We start from the raw sequence: 20,938 nt of genomic DNA, 5'->3' as shown, positions 1-20,938 counted from the left end.
TATCTTCTCCTATCTCTCAAGAATTTTCTTGGCAACAGAACTCTGGATTAGATGAACTATATTTCTAAGATTTTGAAATTAGAAAGACAAAATGAAAGCCAGAATTACTGAGAGCCAAAAAATAAAAATATTCTTTAGACATTTTATATATTTGAATAAACTTTATATAGGCAGTAATTTTTTAAAGAAGGCTTCATGTGCCATCCTTAACAAGAAAGATAGAATCTCAAAGTTGGAAAGGTCTTTTTGTCTGATAACTTATCAGATGCTTAAAGACTCTCTACAACATTTATATGAGATAGCTATTGAACTGATATTAAAATATCCAAGCATGGCATAATGCAGATATTTGGATTTTGAGTTTGGAGCTCTGGGTTTAAATCTCAGTTCAGTAATTTATTAGCTATGTAACTTTGAACTGGTTACTCAATGTGCTCCAGATTCCTAATTTTAAAACCAGAATAACAAAATGTATCTTTTAAAGCTGTTTGAGAATTAAATGGAATACCATAATATGAAATGTCACTTGGCACTATACCTAGTACATAGCAAATGTTCAATAAATGTTATTTTCCCTCCAGTGACAAAAATCTACTACCTGCCAAGATAGTCTGTTTCCTCTTTGGAAAGCACTGGCAGTGGGTTCTTATACTATGTGGAATTAGTCCAAAACTATTAAGTAAATAACACTTAAAAGTTTAATATGTAAGATATTATTTTAAGAAAATATGTTCTTCATTAGCATTTTAACTTTGGATACCAACTTTATATATATTTCTTAAGCAATCTGTCACTCAGAAATGGCAGAATTTGAGTAATCTTAGAGAAATATGTTACAATCATATTTGACTAGAAGCCTTCAATAATCTAATTCATACAAGTACTTCCTTGAAACTTTCCCAGAAAAAGCAAGAACAAAAAGTTCTCCTTCTAGTGACTCAGGATTAATTAGGTATGGCAATTATCTTTTAAGACTACACAGTCTATTTTTATTAACAATTAATAACAAAAAATGAGCATCAGAAATGTTTTGTTGTTTTGTCACAAGACTAAGATTTATAATTGTTTAATTATTTAAGCCTATAAAACAACCATATAGAAAAAAATTTTTTAAGTCATAAGAAATAATATTATCTATTTTGTGACAATTAATTTAGCACACTGTAAATAAATTCACTTTCCTGGTGTTAATTTAATTTTCCACTTTATATATGTTATGTAAGTTCATTTGTTAGATAATATTTTGGCTGGCTTTCTTCATTGTAAAGAATAAAATTACTTCTAACAAATCTGATTCAAATACAACATGAAGCCTGTTCTTCCACAATAATATTAATTTGAACAACTCAATCTTTATTTGAGGAACACAATTACACTTTCCAGCTCAATATCTCTTAGTTTACCTCAACTTTTCAAGCCTAAAGAAAAACTATCTTCAAGCTATTAAATTATTGCATAATTTAATAAGCTTTTTAGTAATGAAAAATGGCTGAGCCCAGTGGCTCACACCTGTAATCCCAGCACTTTGGGAAGCTGAAGCGGGTGGATTACTTCAGGTCAGGAGTTCGAGACTAGCCTGGTTGACATGAGGAAACTCCATCTCTACTAAAAATACAAAAATTAGCTGGGTGTGGTGGCACACACCTGTAATTCCAGCTATCCCAGGAGGCTGAGGCAGGAGAATCGCTTGAACCCGGGAGGCAGAGGATGCAGTGAGCCAAGATCATGCCACTGCACTCCAGCCTGGGTGACAGAGCAAGACTCCATCTCAATAAATAAATAAATAAAATAGTGAAAAATGTTAAGGTCAAATTAGATTGAAGCTATCAGAATAAAATTAAAAACCAAATATTAGAAACAATGTTTCTGAGGTCACAAATATAGTTTATATTGGATGCAAATGTCATCAATGGTGTTTTCTCTCATTTCTCTTTTGTACAATAGGTTTTTTTTTGTCAGCAGAAACATCACAAGTAAGTTTAAATTTGTAGTGGATAAGAATTATTCTGATTCTGAGTAACTTGATTATAGCAAACATAATCATGGCTAATATGATTCCTAAAAATGCTTACAGTTGATTAAAAAAATAAAAGCATAAAATAATCTTACTGTTTCACCAATTTTTCCAATATTTCCTTGATCTCCTACTTCTCCCTGTCAAAAAAGAATATAAAGTTGCAAAAACAGTTATTTTTCAAACTAGATTATTCATGTCAGTTTCAATATTAATTTTTAGTGTAATTATCTAGTCATAACCTAGAAAAAGGCAAAGGAAATTTCAGTTACTTAAAACTTTGTTATAAGTGGAGCAAACCACCATGGCACACGTTTACCTATATAACAAATCTACACATCTTGCACATGCACCCCAGAACTTAAAATAAATTTTTTAAAAAACTCTGTTATACTATTTCTATGAAATGTGGCCTACCCTCTATTTTCATTCAAATAGTAATGTATCAGTCTGTTCTCACACTGCTATAAAGAACTACCTGAGACTGGGTAATTTATGAAGAAAAGAGGTTTAATTAACTCACAGTTCCACGGTTTAACACCAAGCATGACTGGGAGGCCTCAGGAAACTTACAATCATGGTGAAAGGTAAAGGGGAAGCAAGCACAACTTCACATGTTGGAGCAGGAGAGAGTGAGAGCAAAGGGTGAAGTGCCACACACATTTAAACTGTCAGATCTCGTGAGAACTCACTAGCTATCACAAGAATAACAAGGCGGAAATCCACCCCAATGAGCCAATCGCTTCCCACTAGGTCCCTCCTCCAGTTTGACATGAGAGTTGGGCAGGGACACAAATCCAAACCATATCAGGTAATAATCTATTTTCTTAAAAAAATTCTCCTATTCGTGACTTTTAATCACTTTTATAAATAAAATTTTTAAAAATAAAATCTTTATTGAGGTGTACTCTGTAAAAGGCAGAGTAGTAAGCACTGTGAAAGATATTAAGAAGAATAAAATTAAAGTCTTTCCCACAGGGATGTTCTATTTACTCAAACAGAACAGACTACATGCCACAGGTTAAGTACTAAAGGAGGTCTTAGGAAAAGGCACCCTGTGAACTGGAGCAGCTAGAGCTGGCATCACTGGAGAAGTAATGCATGTTCATAACCTCTGAAACAAAATTTTGCAATCCATAAATCTCTGAAAACTCAGTTTTTCACAACTCATTTGGTGGCAAACTTGACCTAACTTGGATTGATTTGGCAGCAAAGCTTATTTTGTTCTGAATAACGCCATTTATAGTCTTGATTTATTCCAATTAATCTGAACATCCTTACATTTCACTACAGAAATATTAATATATCTAATTATGGTATGTTGTCCCACACCCTTCTGGTAGTGGTAAATAAAATACAGTATATGCAACATATTTTCAAAAATCCAAACATTAATGATTTCAAATAATGGATTATGAAACTGTAAGTGGGGCCCTGAAAAATATGTGATACTTAACACCGGTAATGAGAAAGGGTCATTTTTAGTGGTGAGGAATGGCATCAGCAAAGGTATTGATTAACGAAAGGTAAAAGATTAAGTTCAAAGTACCACAGAGACTGGCTCTAATAGCAATATACATTTAGTGTACAGAAACAGATTAAATATGTTATGTCTAAAATTAGTCAATTAGTGCCTAAACAGTAAGAATTATATTCCAGTGTAGAACAGTAAGATGTTAAGATACTGAACAATATTGTAGCCAATAATGACATGTGGCTACTGAATATTTGAAATAGGCTGGTCTGAATTGAAATGTGATATGAGTATAAAAAATACATCAGACTTCAAAGACTTTCCACAAAACAAGAATAGAAAACAGCTCATTAATAATTTCAATATTGATTACATGTTGAAAGGATATAATATTTGGATATCTTGGGTTAAATAAAATACTATTAAATTAATTTTACTTCTTTCTTTTCACTATCTAATGTGGCTCATATTTGCGGTTCATGTTGCATTTCTATTGGATAGTGGTGATTCTAAGCACTGAAACCTAATATTCATCATGAGTGGTCACTGAAATAAACTTTCAAAGTCTACACCAATTTTCTTTTCAGTTTCTGTATGTATTTAGATAAATAGTAAAGAGTGAAGCACAGCAGTAGGTTTTAATAACTAATTTTACCAGGCAGTTCATTAGACAGCATTTATGGAAAATTTATGGAAGAATAATATATGGATTATTAGTTTTCTAGTATTTTTCCCTCCTTACCCGTAAGTTACCCTTCTTAAATTCCAAAAAAGATGAACCCATTGTGCTACTTAATTTTAAGGGAGGTTTGTGTTAATAGTCAAAAAGCAAAAGTTGTTTGCAGATTACTTGCATTCTTACTTTAGTTTTCAGAGTCTGAAGGTAAGAAGTTACTTGTCTTTGACGACAATGAAGAGAGAGAGAGAGAAACTATTTCCCCAGGCCTAGAAAGAAAACACAGATCTAGAGTTCTGTGAAGAGTGTGTCCCTTAACCAATTCCCCCAGGCAGTGCCAGGTCCCAGTTAATAGCTACATGATGTACTGAAACACAAATTTCAGTGACAGCTAGGGAGGAATGAACATTACAAAATTTCCTGTGTTTACCAGGTAACACAGAAGCCACCTAGATTTTGGTGTGATTCTAGGGAGAGAAAGTATATAAATAACTGAGATTCTGCTTCTTGCCAGTTTCACTGGATGGTAGCTCACAGTTGGATTTCCTAGCGCTATTTGGCAGTCTAGTAAAGGAGAATTGTTAATCCCAGTAAAGGAGAATTGATTAAGCCTTTTGTTTATAAATACTACAATCCTATTTTTCAGATGACTTTTATATGTAACTTGAGAAAGAGTCAGGTACACATATTATGCCCCAGGATAACTTTAGCCTCATACATACTGATACATTAAAAAACACTTCAGCTCATATTTCTTTAACGAGTTTGAAAAGTGTTGTTTAGCTTTTCCTTAGGTTCCAGCATCATAAAAATGATATGTTTAATATAAAAAAATAGCTTTAGGAAACTTAGTAATAATGCTGTGACTATGTCAATTCATAGTTAAATTTTAAATTTGCAAAACTTACCAATTCTTATAAGCTAGTTTCTTTCAGGTCTCAATTCTGTATGTAATAAACCATTGCATTACTTTATATTTGTTGGTGTTATAAAAATTATCCAAGACCTTGGAAATAAAGTAAATAATGAGAGATATATCTTTTTAATATCATAAAGTGATGAAGGTTACCCAGTGATTATCTAGTGAATATACTTAGACTCACTGTTTACTAGTGATTAAAAGATCCAGACTCAGTAAAGTTATAGAAACTTGCAGATTTCTACCCAGTAGAATTGATAACCCCAGAAGTTATGGTTTATTGCCCTGTATGTAACACACAAATCTTATCCTAACATTTCTTTATTAAATCACATACATAGATATAGATACAGATACAGACATAATCACAGATACACAGATTGAGCATCCGAAATCTGAAGATCTGAAATCATAAATGTTCCAAAATCTGAAACTTTTTGAGTACCAGTATGACACTGAAAGGAAATGCTCATTGGAGCATTTTGAATTTCAGATTTTTGGATTTGGGATGCTTAACTTATAAGCATATATAACACAAATATTTAAAACTCCAAAAAAATCTGAAATCTGAAACACTTCTGGTCCAATGCATTTCAGATAGGCGATACTCAACCTGCATATAAATAGATACAGATATAAAGATATAGATTCTCAGTTGCTCTTTGTAACAGTTTGAACATCTCACTGGTTCTTTTTAAGTTGATGTGTTCATTTCATATTTGTATGAAAGTCATAATTTTATCTTTCTGAAAATTATATTTTAAAACTAATAATAAAGTCAGTTGCTTTACCTTTAAGCCTTCTGGTCCTGGTTCACCTGCATACCCCTTTTGACCTGGTTTTCCCTAGAAGAGAACAGAATAAAAGAAGAAAGTATATATGTTTAGTCATCCTCATTTTTGAAAGTTTCCTAAGATATATGAAATTTAGACTATTCTTATAAAATTAAATATTTTAAAATTATTTGATAAATGTATTTCATCATACTCATTCGCCATTCATTCTACGAATATCTGACTGTCTACTATGTGCCATGAACAGTTCTAGATGCAGAGGATCGAGGACTGCACTGAACATACCCGACCTCATAGAGCTTATATTTTAGTGAGAATAACAACGTTTTAAAAAATAAGTAAAATATATAGTATGTTAGGTAGTGGTAATATGAAAGGCAACAAATCAAGCAGGGAAGGGATATATAAACTGTTGTGGGAGTTTTATTGAAAGTGTTCATAAGATTCCAGGAAAGAAGCCCTCACCAAAAAGTTCTTTGCAGATTACTTGTATTCTTACTTTAGTTTTCAGAGAGTCTGAAGGTAAGAAGCGACTTGTCTTTGATGACAATGAGAGAGAGAAAGAGAGAGAGAGAGAAGCTATTTCCTCAGGCCTAGGGAGAGAAGAGAGATCCCAGGGTTCTGTGAAGAGTGTGACCCTTGACCCTCAACAAACTTCCCCAGAGAGTGCCATTCCCTGGGGGAGTTGGCAGTTTGGTGGCATTTGAGTAAAAACCTAAAGAAAGGGACAAGTTAAATGGATATCTGAAGGAAAAGTATTCCAGGCAGAGGAAAAGGGCCTGTGCACAGGCACTACAGCTAAAATGTGTGTAGCATGTTGGAGGAACCAGGAGAAGCTGAAGAATTGAGAGGAGAAGACCAGTAAAGTGATGAGGTCAAAGAAGGAAATGGGGCCGGGCGCGGTGGCTCACGCTTGTAATCCCAGCACTTTGGGAGGCCGAGGCGGCCGGATCACGAGGTCAGGAGATCGAGACCATGGTGAAACCCCATCTCTACTAAAAATACAAAAAATTAGCCGGGCGTGGTGGCGGGCGCCTGTAGTCCCAGCTACTTGGAGAGGCTGAGGCAGGAGAATGGTGTGAACCCAGGAGGCGGAGCTTGCAGTGAGCCGAGATTGCGCCACTGCACTCCAGCCTGGGCGACAGAGCGAGACTCTGTCTCAAAAAAAAAAAAAAGAAGGAAATGGGGGATGAGAAGTGAGGTCATGTAGGGCCTTGTAGGTTGCAGTTAGGACTTTGACTTTTATCTGAGTGAGACAGGAAGCCTTAGACAAGCTTTAAGGAGAAAACTGATTAAGATCTAAGTTTTAACAGGATCACTTTGATTCCAGGGTAGAAGAAGAGAGTCCGAATAAACGTCTAGTACAATAATCCAAGTGAGAGATGATGGGGGTGTGAATCAGGGTGGTAGCAGAGTGGTAAGATTCTGGATATAATATGAAGGTAGAGCTTCCAGGAACTGCTGGCAGGTCATGTGTGAAACGTGGGAGAAAGAGAAGACTCAGAAATAAATCTCAGGTTTTTAATGTAAGAGGAGCAGACCAAATGAAATGAAGAAGACTGAAAACAGGTTTGGAGGGTAAATAAGAAGCTAAGTTTTGGACATGTTAGTTTGATATGCTTGTTAGACATCTAAATGGAGAGATCTTGTGGTAGTTATTTATACAAGTCCAGAATTTAACTGGATCAGTTAAGTTCTTTCTAATCAGTAGAAAGATCTGATAGGAAGAAATAATCTTAGAAACCACCAGCATTTTGATGGTATTTAAAGTCCTAGGCTGGATGACCTCATTTAGCCAGTGAGTATAGATAGAAATGAGAAATCCACAGGCCAAGCTTTGGGGTACTGCAAAACTTAGAATTTGAAGAAATTAGAAAAATATTTAATTTGATGCCAGAAAGTTAGGAGGAAAATCACGGAAGTAAAGAAATTGTTTCTAGGAGGAGAGAGTGATCTTGTCAAATTCTGAAAAATAGAAGTATTGAGTAATAAGCAGACTTTGAGGATTGAGAAATGATAATTGGATCCAGCAATACAGAAACCACTGATCATATTTATCAGATCATTTGTATTGTACTGGCGGGAACAAATGTGGTTTAAGCAGACAGAGGGAAGAGAAAAGCTGAAAGAGCATGTATAGACAACACTTTTGAGGAATTTTACTGAAAAGGGAAAGAAAAAATAGGGTAACACCTGGGAGGGAAACTGACACCAAAAAAGTTTTGTCTTTGTTTTTAAGCTAGAAGAATAACAGCAGCTTTATATACTGATAGGAATGATTCTGTATAGAGAAAAGAATATGTAGGAGAGACAGAGGGAATTGTTGGATCAATTATCTTGAGTAGTCAAAAGGACAGGGTATGTAGTAAACAAGTGGAAGTTTTCCTTAGCTTGAAAAATGGCCTGTTCATCCACAACAACAGGAAAGAAGGCAGAGTATAGATAGAAGAAGGTGGGTAGATGCAATGGCAGAAAACTGTAAGTTGTCTTCTGGTTACTTCAATCTTCTCAGGGAAGTAGGATGCAAGGCAAAGGCTAAGAATAAGGATGAGAGATAACTGAACGGAGTTTGAAGAAACAGAAAGTATAAAGTAATAATTTAGAGAAGCAAAAGAATAAATAGGCTTGAAGATAGAATTCAGAATGTAATCAAAGGAATATTTATAATGTTTTAAGCAGGATGAGGAATTTGGGATCATAAAGGAGACAAGACACAATGGAAAAGCAGCAGAATCAATGCATTGACATTCCTATTGGGGCTATTAGATTGGATAATAAGAGAGAATGTATTAGAAAGAAAGATGGTGGTTGGGGAATGAGAAGTTTAAAATTGAAAATGAGAGGTTGCTATCACTGATAATGACAAAGTAAAGGGTATGACTGTAGCAGTGAGTAGCTGAAAATAGAGGATAAGATCACTGGGGGAGAGCAAGTCCACAGACGAGGTGGCAGGGTATGGTTTCAGGATGAAACTGGTTCACCTCAGAAAATCATCAGGCATTAGATTCTCATAAAGATCACGCAACCTAGATCCCTTGCTTGCGCTGTTCACAATAGGGTTTGCGCTCCTATGAGAATCTAATGCTGCTGCTCATCTGACAGGAGGTGAAGCTCAGGCAGTTAGATGGTCAATACTTAGTGTCAACTTGATTAGATTGAAGGATACAAAGTATTGATCCCGGGTGTGCCTGTGAGAGTGTTGCCAAAAGAGATTAACATTTGAGTCAGTGGGCTGGGGAAGGCAGATCCACTCTTAATCTGGTGGGCACAATCTAATAAGCTGCCAGCGAATATAAAGCAGGCAGAAATATGTGAAAAGGAGAGACTGCCCTAGCCTCCCAGCCTACATCTTTCTCCCATGCTGGATGTTTCTCTGCCTTCGATCACTGGACTCCAAGTTCTTTAGTTTTGGGACTCAGACTGGTTCTCCTTGCTCCTCAGCTTGCAGACAGCCTATTGTGGGACCTTGTGATCATGTAAGTTAATACTTAATAAACTCCCCTTTATATATATCCTATTATTTCTGTCCCTCTAGAGAACCTTGACTAATACAAGTGGTAACGCTCACTCCCAGTCCATGGCCTGGGGGTTGGGGACCCCTGCTATACTGGATTTTATTGCTGTTGTCAATTAAGACATGCTCTTATATATTTTTTTCTTAAAGTGAAACAGAGCAACCCTCTGGCTCACATTCTGTTTTTACTACACATAAAAGCTTTAGCCACTTACAACTGTATTTAAGACTTCTAGTCAAAACATTCTAATTTTTGCTTTTGCCTGCTCTAAATTATCGAATCATTTCCTAACAAGCAAAAAGCAAAACAAAGAAGTGAAAACCATCCTATTACTATTAAATACCAATTGTTCTCTAATTTAGATATACAGAACAAGAAATATAGTTAAGAACCTGAATTATTAGATTTTTTCTATGATATTTACAAAACCAATTCTATTTTTATTTCCACTGGTTGGTAAGAGCCTTAGTGAGACATTCCTTTCATCTTTAATAATACTCTTTCAAGCACTGTGTAGTATATTAAGATAGAGTTATACATATTTACATTATGGAAAGAATCTCACTGGAATCTGGTATCAGCACATTTTCAAAGTCTTTGAAATCAAGCGATTCAGAGTATCAGTAACAGAATCATAACTTCTTGTCCTACTTAAATTCTATCGTATTGATTTTGAGAGCGTTATACTTGAACATGTAATATTAAAACCTTATTTTCACATCTAAAAATAGGAATGATATCTTGCAGAGTTGTTTACAGGATTAAAGATGATTCATATACTTATAGCAATACTAGGTCCCAAATTGATATTCAACAAATAGCAACAACAATAATAATTAATATTAAGACTGTGTAGACCAGAAGTGAATATGGTTCTCCTGTTTTCGAAGGAAGTAAATTTTAAGTAAGATCAATTTTATTGGGCTCAAATACCAGGTTTTCTGTTATATAATTCTCACAAAAAATAAAATGAAAACTCTTTTTTTCCCCCAATGGGATAGTAGCAATATATGTGCTAGTAAGGTAAAAATGTGAAAGAAATAATCACAGTCTTTTAAAATGTAAAAGCATTTTAAGAACCAGTACTTTGGCCAGGCATGGTGGCTCACTCCGGTAATCCCAGCACTTTGGGAGGCCGAGGGGGGGTGGATCACCTGAGGCCAGGAGTTCAAGACCAGCCTGGTCAACATGGTGAAACCCCATCACTACTAAAAATACAAAAATTAGCAGGGCATGGTGGCACACACCTGTAATTCTAGCTACTCGGGAGGCTGAGGCAGGAGAATTGCTTGAACCCAGGAGGTGGAGGTTGCAGTGAGTTGAGATCACGCCACTGCACTCCAGCCTGGGTGACAGAGTGAGACTCCATCTCAAAAAAAAAAAAAAAAAAAAAAAAAAAAAAAAAGAAGAACCAGTACTTTATGATGTTGTCAAGAAAAGAAATGAGATGTATTTCATGTGAGTCTAATGCCTCTTAAAATAAACGTAACACATACACCTTAATTATTTCATAAGGTAAACTTTGGTCATGTATACCAAAAATGTTTAAATAATTCATTTCTAGAACTTGAAAACAAATAATTCACATATTACCCATGGTATTATCTGATGAAAAAATTGGCAGAAAGTACATCTTATTAGCCTTCCATAATTTTACTAACACATTTAGAAAACAGGAAATCTCAGAATATTACTAAAATGGCTAAAGCATTTAGCTTCCTATTACATTTCAAGAAATTTGTAAATAATTTGCACAAATTACTAAGTCTATAGACCACTGAAATAACAAGTAACTATGTAGTAGGCATAACATCATTCAAAATATATTTGAGACTTCCAGTTATTGGCCTATTTTATTTTGGGGCATTTTATGACCATAGTTTGTTTTCATTTTTGTCCTTTACTATAATGTAAAATGTTATGATGTTAAAAACATTTATAGAACAGCTATTTTCAAGAAAAGCACTTATGGAAAATTATTTATACGATACCTACTCTTGGCCCCAGTTCCCCAAAGGGTCCAATTGGTCCTTCTTCTCCCTTAAAAAGAAAAATCAGAACATATTATGGCCTAAAATGAGTATTTAAAAATGTAAACTCTTATTTTCTCTATTTATTCTAAAAAGTGAAGCTCATTCTGAGATATGATGAAAATAATGCTGTTATTTTCTTGTACTTTGAACTCCATCACCCCACAACACTTTAGTTTTTTTGTGTGAACCTGGTGCATTCGTGTAGGGACCAAAAACCATATGGGTGGATAGAGACTGAAGATGAACATAGAAAAAAGTTAAAAACTTTTATTCATAATTTTCTAAGAGAATAAAAAAGCAGTAAGTGTTTTTACTCCATTTACAGTCATATTTACTAAACATACTGATTTACCTTTAAAAAGTAGTTGATTGTTTTCTGAATAATACATACAGACCTCCCCTGAATCATATAGTATATGTTATTTATTTGGTAAATATTTTGCTCAATTCACAATTCAATTAAAATATAATTTATTGGTTCAAAAATATTAAGTAGTCACAAACAGTAAATATAAATTCTAGTATATATGAGTGAGATTCTGGGTTCAGATTCTTCAGACATTCCGCTGGAGACCACTAACATAAATCATTTAATGAATTCAGAACACTGTAAAATGGTTCTTAATTCTATTCCATAACTGGCAAAATAAAGTGTTAACTTAAAGGCTGGGCGCAGTGGCTCATACCTGTAATCCCAGCACTCTGGGACATTTAGGTGGGAGGACTGCTTGCGACCAGAAGTTCAGCTAGCCTGGGTAACATAGCAAAACTGTGTCTTTACAAAAAACACAAAAATTAGCCAGGCATGGTGGTGCACCTGTAGTCCCAGCTACTTGGGAGGCTGAGGTAGGAGGATTGCTGGAACACAGGAGGTCGAGGCTGCAGTGAGCCAAGATAGCACCACTGCACTCCATCCTGGGCAAGAGAGCAAGACTCTGTCTAAATAAATAAATAAAATGGTAACTGGAAATCTGATGGTGTTTAAGCAAAAACTGAAGGCCCACAATAAATAAAAAGGGAAAATTTTAACTAAAAACCTTGCTGAAGCTGACTGGATATCACTTCTTCCATACCTGAGTTCCTTTGAGACCAGGAGGTCCAGGAGGTCCTCTGTTTCCAAGGAGTCCCTACAAAAGCAATATAAATGCACACAACAGAAATTTCGGATCAACTGACATTTTGATAAATCAGCATTAATGTGGAGATGGACAATACTCTTTGAAACCATTCCTTTCCCATTAAGAAGTTCTCAAAATGGGTTGCAGTATAGGCAAGCAGAAAACTACAGGGCATCTAAAAACATGGGATAAACTTATTTTTAAACAGTAAGTTAATATTCAAATAATCTGCTCAGTATTTTATTCTTCAACCTCCAGACACCTTTTCAGAAAAAGTGTTTCTAAAACGGAAGCAATGGGTCCAATTGTTAAACTGATAAGAGTACAGTAAACAAAATAGGGTGTTCACAAAGTCTGAAAACAGATGGAGGAAACAAATAGTGTTTTAATATCTATTAAGAGATCTGCAGAGTCTGGAACTGAGTATTTGTTAGCTGAAGAACGTATTAGTTCTTCATTACTCATTAGTTGAAGAATATTCTTCAACTTATTTCCCTTTTTGATACAAGATGATAAAAAGAGAAAAGGAATTTGCAGAAGAAAGTGAGTGTGAATTTGAATAGAAATTTCAAGATGAAAAAAGTATTTTGTTAAACAAAATATATGTTGTTAAAAATCAATTGCTCTCTGAATGAAAACCCTTTCAAAATTAACTATTTTTAGTCTTAAATCAGAAAACACTATACAACATCTATTCAACATGGCAACATTTTCTTAATAAGTTCTGTTCTCCTAATTATGCAAGATGCCAGCAAAGTTCTAAGTCTCTTTTTAGAATTATAGTTTGAATGATTGCTTTTAGTCATTTTATAACCATTAAGAAGTTTTATCTAATTTTTAACTGTACTTAGATAATTTTTAAATAACTATACCAAAGAGCAAATCTACTCAGGTCACTTTTATCTTGTTCTGAAATGCAACAGAGTGACATACTACATGGGAATCTTTCCTTCATGTTATATTTTGCTCTATACTTTCTATACTTTAACACAATAAAAAAACTATCAGTTTAAAAGTCTATAATACAGTATTGTAAGCTTATTACATAAACAGCACCATTCAAGAAACTGTATTACCTTAGGCAATAACCTAACTTTTTAATGCAGCTTTCTTATTTTTAAAAGTAAGATATGGATAAGATTATGGAAATGGGCACATTGTGCCTTATGACAGTCCAATATATGTTAATCCTTTTTCAGGCAAAAGCACCCTAATTTTCCTTAAGGAAAAACTCTCTTCACTCTTAGTGCATGTTGTTTGAGGGGAGGTGACTCCACCTCCGACTGTAACTGTGAACATGTGACAGAGATCTAAGTCAGTCAGTATATTGTACATCTCCAGAAAAAATGACTGGTCCAGGAATGAGTAAGGGACCCAATTCAGCCCAACTGAAGCACATTTCAAAATTCAGTGGCACTGCTGGGAATAGCATTAAGAATGAGGTAAAACTGAACAGTGGGAAACCATCCAGGGGACAGCCTGAGAATGAAATCAATGAATTAACAAATGGACAGAGTTGGAGTGACTGGGCTCTTCTGAAATTGTTTAGAGTCCTGAATTCAGTTGTGATTGAATCCCTGAAGTTTTCATTTTTTTATGTAAGCCTGTTTAAGCTGAGTTTCCACCACTTACAACTGAAATAATCCTGATTGATACAATGATTTCAAACTGCCTTCAATATCTGAAACTGCTCTTTTAGAATTCAAAGTGAAAGATTTTAAGTATCTACACTGACTGGAGGTACAGAATTAGAATGTTGTGATATTTGCATTCTACCACCTGTCAGCTAGTGTTTAATCACTTAATTCATCTGTTTGTTCATTTTTCATCTGACATTTTATTAATTTTCTACTATGTATAAGGCTCAATTAACAGCACAATATTAGGCCATAAGTATACAATTATCAGTAAGACAGAATCCCTGTTTCCAATTAATTCATAATTTATTATGGCAGATGGTCCTTTAAAATAAAAATTACATTAAGATTTGTAATAGAAATAGAGGTATATGCAAAGAATAAATAAGAATTTAGAAAAAGGAGCAAAATCCTTTCTGGGAGGATTAGAATATTTTTAATGTGTGAAAATAATTTTGTATTGAGTTATGATAGGCTAATAAAAACTTGTACATAAAAATAAGCATACAGTAAAAAATTATAAACAACTTCTGGGGCTCAAAAGGCTCTAAGAACATACAATATTAAGATTAGGGTGTGCATGAAAGAAACAGGCTCAGCTCCATAACCTGCAGAGGGCTGACCGGTTAAAGGGAATGAGGTCCCCCTAACTCTCTCATTGGAGCTATTTACTCAGGATGGAACCACTTATTCAGAACCAGAAATAATCCTTTCAGTGAAGCAGGCAAATCTAGGCTACTTTTTCTCTCTTCTTTCAAAACCAAAATTATAATTTTAAAGGAAAAATAAAAGTTGGGTTAAGAGAAAAAAAACCTAGTTATATGCCATTTATAAGAAACACACCTAAAATATAAAATATGCAAGGCATTTACCAGCCCAAAAGAGCTGATGTAATTACATTATTATTATATCTAGCAGACTTGAAGGTAAACTACATTATTTAAGTGTGTAACTAAATAATGATTAAAGGTTATACTCATCAAGAAGATACAAAAACCATCAATTTTTGTGCATCTAATAACATGAATTCCAAGTATAAAAAGTGAAAATTGATGAATATGTAAATAGAGTTGGGCAAATCCACTATTAGACAGGGAAATTTTAAGACATTTTTCTCCAGATGTCAAGTAGATAAAGACCACAAGAATAGAGAAAACTTAAACACTAATATTAACAAACTTGATCTAATGGTCATCTATAGAATACTGAATCCTCAAATGGGAATTTACATAGTTTACAGGCGCACCTGGAGCATTTGTGCAAACCAACCACAAGAAAGACCATAAGTGTTTATCAGCAGTAGTATCAATTAAAAAATTAGAGCATATCTATATAGTGGGTTATACTATACAATGTAAATTAAAAATGAACCTATAATTATATGTATCAACCTGGATTAAGATGAAAAGACAAAATTGAATGGAAGAAGAAAGTCACTGAAGAATATGTATAGTAGAATTCCATTTACATGAATTTACAAAACACGCAAAGTACCAGATATTGTAGGAGTATATATATAGATGGTAAAAGCATGGCAAAAACAAAAGAACATTTACCTCTAAATGCAGAGAGGGAGGAGGTAGACACAACTAGAGAGAGACACACAAGGGGCTTCCAATGTTCTATTTAATATCCTTAATAGGGTTTGTTTTATCATCATTGTTTAGGCTGTGCACATATGTTTCATATTTATCATATGTTAAACACAAACTTTAAAAAAGTTAAAATGTGCAGAACTGGAAGTAGAGTGCAGATTTGAAATCCAGTTCTGCACTTTACTAGAGATGTAAACTACATCTTAATCTATAGAACCATGTTACCATCAGCATCATAAGGTTGCTGTAGGAATAAATAAAATGATACCTAGAATATAACAGGAACTTAATAAATACCAGTTTCCTTTCTCCTTTTATATCAGACATTAATTAGTAGACATTTCTCAAAGGGAGACATACAAGTGGCCAATAAATAAATGAGAAAACGTTCAACATCGCTAGTCATCAGGGAAATGCAAATCAAAACCAGAATGAGATGTCATCTCATTAGAATAATCATTAAAAAGACAGAAAATAACAAATGCTGGTGAGAACGCAGAGAAAACGTGATTTATTGGTTGGAATGTAAATCAATACAGCTAATATGAAAAAAAGTATGGAGTTTCCTCAAAAAATAAAAATAGAACTATCATATGATTTAGCAATCCCACTGCTGACTATATATCCCAAAGAAAGAAAATCAGTATATCAGAGAGATAATCTGCATTCTCATGTTTATTGTAGTGCTACTCACAATAGCCAAGATACAGAATCAACATAAGTATCCACCAACAGATGACTGGATAAAGAAAATGTAGTATATTATACACAATGGAATATTATTCCACCATAAGAAGAATGAAATCCTATATATGCAACAACAAAGATAGAATGGGAGGATATTATATTAAGTGATATAAGCCAGACACAGAAAGACAAATGTTGCATGTTCCAACCATATGTTGAAGCTAAAAAAAAATTGATTTCATGGAGATACAGAATAAATTGAATGGTGGTTAGCAGAGGCTGGGAATGGTAATAGGGAAGGGGCTTCCACTTGGATGTCCAGACAGAACAGTGTGTGGAAACTCACACCATGGACTTTTGCTTCAAGAACGACTACAGTAAAGTACCAGGAAAACTTAAAGATTTCATAGATCCTTTGACAGAAATGGCACGCTGCTAAAAATTCTGCGAGACAGGCAAAAAACTGTGAGTTCCCAAAGTGTGTGAGGGGGAACACCTGCCTCCGGACACTCATCCCTACTGGGGACCCTGAAAATCCAGATTACAGGAGAAGGATTAACCTTACCTAGAGCTGAAACTGATTTAGCGTGAAATATAAAAGTAGAAGCAGCAGCAGGAAGAGCATTGTAGGCACTCCCATTCTCCAGCTCAAGCCAAGGGACTCCATCCCTGACTATATCTCACTAGGGCCCTCAGGGAAGGCAGCCAGCAGAATCTGGGAGGTGTCACAGGTTGAAAAAAGATTCCAACTGAACTTTGTAATAATTTTGACTGAATGCAAACTCTCTAGAGCAGAATCTGAGGGTGAAAGGGAACTGTTGCAGAGAGTAGCACAGGAGCCAAGGCCAACAGTGTTTGAAGGCAGAGAGAGGCGAGGCCTGAAAGCCTTGCTTGCTTTCTCAGCAGGGAAGCTTATAGCCTGGGGCAAGGTCTGAATGCTGAGCACAGGCTACCTGGAGACAAACTCAGTGCTGTTAATGGGGCACACTGGCAGGGGCAAAACTGACCTCTGCACAGGAGCTGGGTAAGACCTAATGCTACCAGCTTTCCCCTACTTACCTGATGACAGAGGGTATTATGGAACAAAATGCCCTCTGGAACATAACCCCATTGGCCCAAGAACCACACTCCCTCCCCCACAGGAGTACGGCAAGCCCTGCCCAAGGAGAGAGTCTGAACTCAGACTGGCCTAACCCTGCTCCCACCTGATGGTACTTCTCTACCCGCCTTAGTAGCCAATCACAAAAGACACAAACTCTTGGGAGCTTTATGGCCTTGCCCATCACTGAGAAACCCAAATACTTATTCTGGCCAACTTAGGGCAAGCTTATATCCCCCTTCTACTACTGCAGCTGGTGCGCTCTTGAAAGCAATATCTCCTGGCTGGAGGCCAACCAACTCAGGATATTATGGCAACTCATGACAAAATAACCTGATAAAATAACCCTACTCCAGGGAAGTACTCCAAAATAACTCATGACAAAATAACCCTACTCCAAGGAAGGAGAAAACAACAGCTAATTCCACTGACTGCAACATCCTGGCTAACCAGAGGTCCTGAGTCTATTCACTGCTAGCATACCCAGGATTAGAGAAAGCCAGCATATGAAACGTTATCTACGACGAAGGACTCTCACAGTCTACTTCAGTCCCCTGCCACCTCCACCAGAGCAGGTGCTGGTATCGACAGCTGAGAGACCTGAAAATCACATCACAGGACACTTTGCAGACAATCTCCAGCACCAGCCTGGAGCCTGGTAGCCTTGCTGGGTGGCCAGACCCAGAAGAGCAATAACAATCATTGCAGTCCAGCTCTCAGGAAGCCTCATTCCTAGAAGAACGGGGAAGAGCACCACATCAAGGGGTCACCCTGTGGGACAAATTAATCTGAACAGCAGCCCTTGAGTTCCAGATCTTTCCACTGAAGCAGTCTATCCAAATGAGAAGGAACCAGAAAAGTAATTCTGGTAATATGACAAAATAAGCTTCTATTACACCCCCAAAGACCACACTAGCTCCCCAGCAATGGATCCAAACCAAGAAGAAATCTCTGAATTGCCAGATAAAGCATTCAGAAGATTGATTATTAAGCTACTCAAGGAGATAACAGAGAAAGGTGAAAACCAACTTAAAGAAATTTTGAAAAACAAACGATACAGGCTATAGATGAAAAATTCTCCAGAGAAACAGATTATCATAAAAATATAATTACAACTTCTGGATATGAAAGACAAACTCAGAGAAATACCAAATGCACTGGGAAGTGTCAATAATAGACTAGAATAGGTAGAAGAAAGAACTTCAGAGCTCAAAGACAAAGCTTCCTAATTAACTCAATCAGACAAAGACAAAGAAAAAAGAACAAGAACAACAAAAAAGAACAAAGCCTCCACAAATTTTTGGATAGTGTTAAATGGCCAAACCTAAGAATAATTGGTATTCCTGAGGCAGAAGAGAAATCTAAAACTCTGGAAAACTTATTTTAGGGAATAATCGAAGAAAACCTCCGTGGCCTTGCTAGAGATGGAGACATCCAAATATAAGAAGATCAAAGAACACCTGGGAAATTCATCACAAAAAGATCACCACCTAGGCACATAGTCATCAGGTTCTCTAAAGTCAAGATGAAGGAAAGAATAATACGAGCTGTGAGGCAAAAGCATCAGGTAGCCTATAAAGGAAAACATATCAGATTTACAGCAGATTTCTCAGCAGAAACCCTACAAGCCAGAAGGGATTGGGGTCCTATCTTTAGCTTCCTCAAACAAAATAATTACCAGTCAAGAATTCTGTATCCAGCAAAATTAAGCTTCATAAACGAAGGAAAGGTAAAGTCATTTTCAGACAAACGTGTGAAGCGCATTCGGCACTACCAAGTCAGCACTACAAGAACTGCTAAAATGAATTCTAAATCTTGAAACAAGCCTTAAAATACACCAAAATAGAACCTCCTTAAAGCGTAAATCTCACAAGGCCTATAAAACAACAACACACACACACAAAAACCCCACAAGATATTCAGGCAACAACTAACACAAGGAATACAATGGTACCTTACATCTCAATGTTAACGTTGAATGTAAATAGCCTAAATGCTCCACTTATGGCAGAATGAAAAAAAAATCCATCAATTAAGTATCTGCTGTCTTCAAGAGGCTCATCTAACAGATAAGGACTCAAATAAACTTAAGGTAAAAAGGTGGAAAAAGGTATTTCATGCAAATGGAAACCAAAAGCAAGCAGGACCTCAATAACAGTTAAAAAAAGACAAAGAGGGACATTATATAATGATAAAAGGATCAGTCCAACATGAAAATGTCACAATCCTCAATATATATGCACCTAACACTGGAGCTTCCAAATTTATAAAACAATTATTACTAGACCTACGAAATGAGATAGATGGCAACATGATAATAGTGGGGGACGTTGATACTCTACTGACAGCACTAGGCAGGTCGTCAAGACAGAAAGTCAACAAAGAAACTGAACTTCATCTATGCCCTAGAACAAATGAACTTAAAAGATGTTTACAGAACATTCTACCCAACAACTGCAGAATAGACATTCTTTTCATCAGGGTATAGAACATTCTCCAAGATAGATCACATGAGAGGCTACAAAACAAGTCTCAATAAATTTAAGAAAATAGAAATTATATCAAGAACCCTCTCAGATCACAGTGGAATAAAACTGGAAATTAACTCCAAAAGGAACCCTCAAAACCATACAAATACATGAAAATTAAATCATCTGCTCCTGAATGATCTCTGGGCCAACAATGAAATCAAGATGGAAATTAAAAATTTATTTGAACTGAAGGATAATAGTGACACAACCTATGAAAACCACTGGGATACAGCAAAAGCAGTAGCAAGAGGAAAGTTTACAGTATTAAATGCCTATATCAAAAAGTCTGAAAGAGCACAAATAGACAATTTAAGGTCACACCTCAAGGAAGTAGAGAAACAAGAACAAATCAAACCCAAACCCAGCAGAATATAAAATAAATAATAAAGATCAGAGCAGAACTAAATTAAATTGAAACAAAAAATACAAAGATAAATGAAACAAAAAGCTGGTTCTTTGAAGGATAAATAAAATTGATAGGCGATTACTGAGATTAACAAAGAAAAGTGGAAGATCCAAATAAGTTCAATAGAAACAAAATGGGAGATATTACAACTGATACTACAGAAATACAAAAGATCATTCAACCTACTATGAACACCTTTATGCACATAAACTAGAAAACTTAGAGGAGATGTATAAATTTCTGGAAGTATACAACCCTCCTAGATTAAACCAGGAAGAAACAGAAACTCTGAACAGATTAATAACAAACAGAAAGACAGAAATGATAATTTAAAAACTGCCAACAAAAAAAAAGTCCAGGACCAGAGAGATTCACAGCTGAATTCTATCAGACATTCAAAGAAGAATTGGTAACAATCCTACTGACACTATTCCAAAAGA

General features: G+C 35.4%; 1 protein-coding gene across 1 annotated transcript in view; it reads right to left on the bottom strand.

The window, feature by feature from the left end:
• Positions 1–20,938, bottom strand: part of COL24A1 (collagen type XXIV alpha 1 chain) — a 400,658-nt gene that overhangs the window by 204,824 nt on the left and 174,896 nt on the right. The window contains exons 22-25 of the mRNA XM_030823656.1: positions 12,499–12,552; positions 11,388–11,432; positions 5,875–5,928; positions 2,110–2,154 (exon numbers count right to left, since the gene is read on the bottom strand). Coding sequence (XP_030679516.1) covers positions 2,110–2,154; positions 5,875–5,928; positions 11,388–11,432; positions 12,499–12,552 — 198 coding nt within the window. The remainder of the gene's footprint in view (positions 1–2,109; positions 2,155–5,874; positions 5,929–11,387; positions 11,433–12,498; positions 12,553–20,938) is intronic.

This window comes from Nomascus leucogenys, chromosome 12, assembly GCF_006542625.1.
Source record: "Nomascus leucogenys isolate Asia chromosome 12, Asia_NLE_v1, whole genome shotgun sequence".
Taxonomy (NCBI): Eukaryota; Metazoa; Chordata; class Mammalia; order Primates; family Hylobatidae; genus Nomascus; species Nomascus leucogenys.
Note: the sequence above shows the minus strand (reverse complement) of the source record. Positions and strands in the feature narration are given on the sequence as shown.